At 62.2% G+C, this 1,993-nt stretch overlaps 1 protein-coding gene across 1 annotated transcript in view; it reads left to right on the top strand.

The window, feature by feature from the left end:
• Positions 1-7: 7 nt before the first annotated feature.
• Positions 8-1,993, top strand: part of DNTTIP1 (deoxynucleotidyltransferase, terminal, interacting protein 1) — a gene marked incomplete at its 3' end in the record, with an annotated part of 2,457 nt that continues 471 nt past the window's right edge. Inside the window, exons 1-6 of the mRNA XM_010078016.1 lie at positions 8-72; positions 249-347; positions 657-725; positions 861-917; positions 1,165-1,226; positions 1,660-1,705. Coding sequence (XP_010076318.1) covers positions 67-72; positions 249-347; positions 657-725; positions 861-917; positions 1,165-1,226; positions 1,660-1,705 — 339 coding nt within the window. The remainder of the gene's footprint in view (positions 73-248; positions 348-656; positions 726-860; positions 918-1,164; positions 1,227-1,659; positions 1,706-1,993) is intronic.

Consider the following 1,993-nt stretch of genomic DNA (forward strand, 5'->3'; position numbering starts at 1 on the left):
GACCTGCTGCGGGCTGTCCTGCAGCCCAGCATCAACGAGGAGATCCAGGGCGTCTTCAACAAGTACATGAAGGTGGGAGCTGCGGGCTCGGGCCCTGCTGCCCCCTCCTCTCGCGGCTCCGTAGCGCGGGCTCTGCTCCCTGCCGCTGCGCCGTTCTTGGGGGTGGAGCGTGGGAGCTGGGCCTGTGTCCCTGCCCCGGGCTGCCTGCCTGCTCAGCCTCTAACCCTCTTCTGCCGCCTTCTCTCCAGTTTTTCCAGAAGGCAGCAATCAACGTGCGCGATAATGTCGGGGACGAAGTGGACCCAGAGCAGCTCATCCAGGAGACGTGTCGGAACTGCCTGGAGCAGGTGGGTGCTGGCGAGGGCTCCGCTCCCTCTGCACAGCCTGGCGCCGGGCCGAGCAGAGCAGCGCAGCTGGGACACGTCCCTCTTCGTGGCTCTGCTGTTAGCTGGGGGAACATATCTGCAGCCCCCCGTGTGGTTGCTGTGCTTGGCCTCATTCTCACTGGGAGGAGGGGAGCAGGCAGGGCGGGGCAGTTTGTGCTGCTGCTTTCCACTGCTGCGCTGTCAGCTTTGGGCAGATACACGAAGATGGGGGTGGCTGGCAGGTCACTCTCTGGGCTCAGAACCAGGTAACCATTCTTTCTCTTCCTGCAGGCCAAGCTGCTGTTCTCCGATGGCAAAAAGGTCGTTCCCAGGTTGCCCCATGAGCAGGCGATGCCAAAGGTAAAAGTTTTTATTGATGCAGAGGCTCGAAGGACCCTCCCAGAGGCTTGTGCTCTCTGCCTCAAGTGCGGCGAAGGAGAGAGCGGCCGTCTGGATGTGTGGGCGCCTGCTCATCCCACTGCCTTTCCCTTCCAGCGTGCCCGGCAGACGGATGAGGAGATGAATCGTCGAGGGAGCCCTGTTCCCAAAAAGGTAGGAGGGTTTTCCGCACAAGGAATTCCATGTTTTGGGAAAGATGCTCCTCGTTGCTGGCCATTCCCATGGTCAGAGCACATGCAAGGGCACAGGCAGAAAAAGGAGCCTCAGAGGTGCTCACCCTTACGCTCGCCAGTGTTTCTGTTCGTCACAAAAAGAGCAGCTTCCCCAGGAGCGGGTGGGTAACCCAGAGGGTTCTGTCGGCCTGGGCAGCTGAGTCACTGAAGGATTTCCTTCTGTGCAGAGAAAGGGACGGCCTCCAGGACAGAGCCTGTCGAACGATCGCGGGGTCTCGGGCATGGCTGCGTGAGTATGGGTCCTGAGCCTGAGCCCCTGTGTCAGGAGGGCGGGGGGAAACCGCGCTGCCCGAATCGGGGAGTACGGAAACCTGCGGTCTGCTTCCCCGCCTCCACAAAGGAGAGGTGGCAGGGAGGGCGGGAGGGGTTGAGGGTGAGGTGTCCTCCCCAGGAGACAAAGACCTTCAAGGAAGAGGTTTTTAACAGGCTGGAAGGGGTGAAAAGGTCCAGATGGACTGTTAGTGCAAGACCCAGGGATGGGGGGACCTTGGCAGCCAGGGAGAGGAGAACGTGCAGCACAGACGAGGGTCTGGAGCTGGGCACCGCGGGGGAACGGGGGTGGATCTGGAAGGGCTGGGGCTCAGTCCCTGCTGCTGGTGGCGCGGTGGAGGCTGCGCTGGTCCCGCAGGGACTCGTTCTGACTGCGTTTTCCTTCCCCTCAGGTGGAAGCTCAAGGTCTCCGAGCCCGTGAGAAGGGATGGACCAAAGGTATTGGCTGGCCGACGCTGCTGGGCTCACCCTCTCCTCCCCTTTGCTTCTGCCAGCAGAGCCCTACTGCTGCGGGCCCGGAGGACAGCACTGAGCTGTGCTCTGCCCCGACGGGCCCCTGCAGTGCAGGAGAGAAGCAAGAAGAGGAGCGAAGTGCCTGGAGGCCTTTGCTTGTCTCCCCCAGGCACCGTAGCCTGTAGCTCTGCGGCATGGTGCTGCTGTTAGGAGGCCTGGGGAGAGCAGGAGTAGGCAGGAGGATCCCACAAGCGTTTCCCACGAGGGAAACCG

Source organism: Pterocles gutturalis, unplaced genomic scaffold, assembly GCF_000699245.1.
Source record: "Pterocles gutturalis isolate BGI_N339 unplaced genomic scaffold, ASM69924v1 scaffold24968, whole genome shotgun sequence".
NCBI classification, from domain to species: domain Eukaryota; kingdom Metazoa; phylum Chordata; class Aves; order Pterocliformes; family Pteroclidae; genus Pterocles; species Pterocles gutturalis.